Source organism: Leptodactylus fuscus, chromosome 5 (genome assembly GCF_031893055.1).
Source record: "Leptodactylus fuscus isolate aLepFus1 chromosome 5, aLepFus1.hap2, whole genome shotgun sequence".
In the NCBI taxonomy this organism is placed as follows: domain Eukaryota; kingdom Metazoa; phylum Chordata; class Amphibia; order Anura; family Leptodactylidae; genus Leptodactylus; species Leptodactylus fuscus.
The window spans coordinates 34249445-34254349 of record NC_134269.1 but is presented as its reverse complement, the minus strand read 5'-3'; the positions used below and the strand labels follow the sequence as shown (position 1 = coordinate 34254349).

Sequence of the window (4905 nt, the reverse complement as noted above, 5' to 3'; positions counted from 1 at the left end):
TTACAAGTATCTTTTCCTCACTTCTGGAGGTAATGTTCCTAAGACATGCTCTTCCACATCCAGTCCGCCCTTCTTCAGCTGTATACAATGTGCTAACTCCTCTGGCAACTCAGTCAAGTTGTTCCCCGTAAGGTCCAAGCTGGACAGGAGGGGTAGTTGCCCAATCTCATGTGGTATGTTGGTAAGTTTGTTGGAACTAACATGGAGGGACCTTAGTCTATGGCAGCGGAACAACTCTCGTGGCAGGAAAGTGATTTCGTTAGACACGATAGCCAGTGTTTCAAGACGTGTTAAGTGACCGACTTCATGGGGAATATGTCTGATGTGATTATGACTTACATCTAAGTGTCTTAACCGGACAAGGTTAAAAAGAGAAATTGGTAAATTCTCCAGGTTATTGTGGGAAATGGAAAGTTCTTCCAAGTTACGTAGAAACTCAATAGAAGGAGGAAGACGACAGATAGCATTATGGGATAATCTTAAAATGTTAAGGCTTCGAAGACGCTGAAAGTTTCCTAGTTCATCGACGTATTGCAGACGGTTGGAGGCTAGATCAATGCTTTGCAAACTCGTCAAGCCAAAAAGTGCACTAGGAATTTTGGAGATCTTGCAGTGACAAAGTTTAACCTCCAGTAACTGGTTCATCCTTTTCAGCTGACCCAGTGACCCAAGCTCGGTGTCTCCATTTTGTATACTCAACGATGAGAGCTGCCCAGCCACATCCAACACTGCAGAAGGTAAATGGGACAAGTTAGTTGTCAGAGAAAGAGATCTGAGTCCTGACAGTCCTCGTAGCGATTGTAGACGAATGGACTTATTGTTGGAACAGTTAAGATTGCCAGAAAGATGAAGTTGACTTAAATTCTTCAAAGAGTACATCCAAGATGGAAGTTCCTCCATGTCTGTGAACCTAACATGAAGCACTTTTATCTTCTCCCGAATGAAAGAGAATGCATCAGGGTCTGTTTTGACTGTGCAGTGACTGATATGGAGCTCGGAGAGATACTTCAGCTGAGATACTGCTCCTACAAACTTCGCAGAAGAGATCAACTCCAGCTTAAGAACCTGAATCTCACGCAGTTCGTAAACATCCTTTGGTATTACTGGGATCATTGCCAGCTGCAATTCGGAGCGTCCATTGGCGTCCTTGTTGATCATCTGTCTCAGTTTCACCGCCGGCCACTCGGAATTGAGTGCGAGTTCTCTGAGCCTCCCTTCACTTACAGCAGAGAGGAACACTGAGAATCTTCTTGAGTACAATGTGTCATAGCGGTCTACCATGTATAACATGAAGGCAAAGTCATTTTTCACATCAGGGATATCACTAAAGCCGGCTCCATCACTACTTTGTTCAAAAGAATACACCTTGAGTGATCTGGTAAAGAGCCAAAACAATGCATACGCAGATAGGAAAACATAGGCACAAACAAGCACAATATACGTCAGCAGAAGTTTTTCTAGAATGAAGGCCAGGTTATGTGTGCAGGTAAACGCAGAATATCCCATAAAATCCTGTATACCAGGTTTACAAACATGGTGGAAGCTAAATGAACCTATCAAACTAAGTGAGTACCCAAGTATTAGAGCCACCTCGACCACCTTGAAAACAGTCTGACCAACATAGACTCTATACACAACATCTGAGTCCTCAGCATGGGTTCGGAAATGGCGTATCTTCTCAAATAAAGCCTTAGCTTGCTCTTCCTCCTTTTTGTCCAAGATTGAAGGCACCGAGAGCGGTACAAATGAAAACTGAACATCCTTTATCAATGGTGTCCTGGGCGACTGGTCTATGGAACGTGAAGTGCTGGACTTTTGACGGCCATGTTCAGGAGGTGGCTGGTCACTGGTCTCCTCAAGTGCTTTGGTGGTCCATGGAGATTCAAAACATTTGGCCAGGATAGAAAGGAAGAGCTCAATCTTAGAAGATGTTTTTGGATACTTAAACCAGAAATTGCTGCTCACAAGTAGCACCAAAGTGTTGATAAGGGTCAAATAAGGAAAATATTTGGAGTGCCAAGGTACGACTTTGTGGTAGCAGACAGCACTTACATATCTATATTGCTGGAAATCTAAATTTGTCGAGTGACCGATTGCTTTTGGAACAGTTGGCATATGTTGTGTGGTCACAGCAGCCTCACCAAAGTCTTTGGACATGTTCTTGGAAAGCTTTATAGTCTTTGGCATACAGACAACTTTATCCATGGTGATAAGGAGCGTTGCAGAGAAGAAAGATGTCATAAGCATGATTATAAGAAGATAATCCATTAGGACGTCCCACCATGGTTTTAAAGCCTTGAAATGGGCCTGGGTCTCGGCTAGTGACGCAGCCTCGCTTACTGTGAACATACCTGGAGGTTGGGAAAAAGAAGGAACATTTTTAACGTGAAAATGTCTCGTATTGTTAACGCTGGTCTATACTATGGCTACTCATCATTTTTCATTAGAGTAAGGGTAGTAATCTCCAAGGCATGACTGAAACATAACTTGTCTATTCTAGCTAGTCACTGAATGGGGGAAGGACATGTGTACTGTCTTGTTTCGCCCATTAATGCTGTTTGTAGAGGTGGACACTTAAGATAGATGGGAATGAATGGATTATCAAATTTGGGGTTCTTCAGTTTGGAAAAAAGAAGGTATAGGGCGACCAAATAACAATGTACAAATATATGAATGGAGAATACCGAGATCTTTCCAAGGTTGTGGGAACTAGATATATAGGGAACTAGATCCAAGGACTTTATCCAATTGCCATATTTGGAGATGGGTTGGAATTTTTTTGCTTTTTTGCCTTCTTCTGGATCAACTTAGTAGGTTTATAAGGTGGACTTGTCTCTATGTTCGCTACACAATTATATAAGATGTCCTTACTAGAGATGAGTGAGGAGTATTCGATCGAATACCTCCACACCATAGGTATGCGTGTAAGCAGCCGAACACCAAGGGGTTAAGCGCATCGAATATTCAATGCGTTTAACTCCTTGGTGTTCAGCCGCTTACACGCATACCTATGGCGGGGAACTATTCGATCGAATACTACTCACTCATCTCTAGTCCTTACACATATGATTCATTTCTTCTGAACCTGATGATTTAGGTAGGACGGGCCAACTATCTATTGTGAATGGGGATGTCCCAACTTTCCCTGATGGCAGATAATGAGGGAAAGAAGCATCGGGATGTTGGATTTCACCATATCTTTTGTTCTCAAGGTAGGTAAGCTGCTGTCAGAGGGGTCCACTGACAGTCCTGAACCGGTTTGTTCATCTCTATTCAGAACTCATGGTCGCTCAGCCAAGTGCACGTGTATGGAGGGTTGGGGGGAGTAGCTGTCAGCCGAATGAGTATTCAGCCATCTGACATGTATGGCTGAGCAGCTACCTCCCCCAACTCCCTTTACCTCATATAAGGGGTAAACCCAAACTCCAGAATTGAAAATGCAGCTCTGGTCCAGGGACTATAATACAGGTCGTAACTCAGGAATATTATAAAATGTCTAATGTATTTAACAAAAAGCAAGCCAATGTGTTTTAGGGCCTATTCTGATGCCCTTGAATACATGGAATACATTTTGGTTTACTGTACCATATTTCTAAAAATGACAAGTCTTATGCACAAATATATGACTGAAGACCCAAGACTGACTACATCTGCCTATTATCTGCGATAATATTCAAGAGGTATTCCTACCACGGACATTCATGGCCTATACACAGGACGTAGCTACCTCTGCCCACTTGGACGGAGCTGTGCATGTTCTGCATCGTCTTCACTTACTGCAGCCTCAAGATAAGGATGGGACAAGTTGGATATATGGGTCCTTGTGGACATGCCATAAATGTCTCAGATGAATTGTAACCCTATTACTGAGTCGCTCCTTGGGTATCTCATCCCATGACATTATCAGGGCTTAAAAGCCCCTTCAAGATGTGGATGGTGGGACTAAAGAGGCGTATGGAGCGGGGTGGCCCTCTATGACTACCTGAGATGTGATTATGGGGATAACATCCATCCTTAGGGAGAGACCACCTTCTCAGGTGTGTGGAGACTTATACAGCCATAGTTGCTCCACTGCAAGGGAACATGGGAAGAATATGCAAATCTGTCTCCCAAGATGTAAACAGGGAGAGAGTGCCTCTGTTATGCCGCCCTCTATGGGAAGCACCCTGAACAACATGCCTGACTTTCCCAGAAATCTTTACTGCATAATGCGGGGTTATAACCAAATTGAGGGAAAAATAAATTTGTTCTGATCAAAAATAAGTCTCAGATAGGAGTACCCCTTTAACACATTCTCATTCAGTGCCATTCATATTAGTCTATACATATAGATGTCCTCTACCTGTCAGGTGTTACCGGCGTGTGTCACCCTTGGCCTGTCCCACCTATGTTTACGCCTGGCCTCCAGATTTCTCCAGCTGATCTCCCTTTCCTTACCTCTCTGGCGTCTTGTAGAACTCCTTACCTCTACGGACGGCGGCAAGCATTTTTAAAGCAGGAAGCTGGACAAATTCTTTCTCAATCCAGGACAAGCCTCAACCCGTGTCTTCTGCAATCTGTGCTATAGGTTCAAAACATATAACACCGTGTTCCTCCAACTATTTGGCCAAGGGTAATAGTTTTACAGGCGGCAGAAACTTTCTCTCTACGGCCACTTTCCTCGTGTTCCTGTCTGCAGCTACATCAGAGAGTCGCCGGCCTCACCCTCGCTGATCTTTGGTTGGTTTAACCATGAGTCAGTCACGCATAACTTGACTTACAAATACTGTGTACATAACTTTCTGGTTATTAAAGGATTTACAATTACCATGGTGTGCATTACGCATAACCGTGTGACTGGTGCCCTATAGAAGTCTTATCTATGTGCAAGCCTGTGGATGTTAGAGGTGTGTATCGGCATACTGC

General features: G+C 43.6%; 1 protein-coding gene across 1 annotated transcript; it reads right to left on the bottom strand.

Annotated features, from left to right (window-relative positions):
• LOC142204803 (volume-regulated anion channel subunit LRRC8D-like) lies at positions 1–4487 on the bottom strand. The gene is made up of 2 exons (XM_075276127.1): positions 4466–4487; positions 1–2351 (listed from the first exon to the last, which is right to left on the bottom strand). Exons 1-2 carry the CDS (start codon positions 4485–4487, stop codon positions 1–3), a joined length of 2373 nt encoding a protein of 790 aa, XP_075132228.1.
• Between the last annotated feature and the right edge of the window lie 418 nt (positions 4488–4905).

Bases quoted from the DNA above. Each gene is read 5' to 3' on its own strand.
- LOC142204803 (XM_075276127.1), bottom strand. From the start codon at position 4,487: ATGCTTGCCGCCGTCCGTAGAG. The intron at 2,352-4,465 runs GTAAGGAGTTCT...CCCAACCTCCAG, and splicing joins GCTTGCCGCCGTCCGTAGAG to GTATGTTCACAGTAAGCGAG.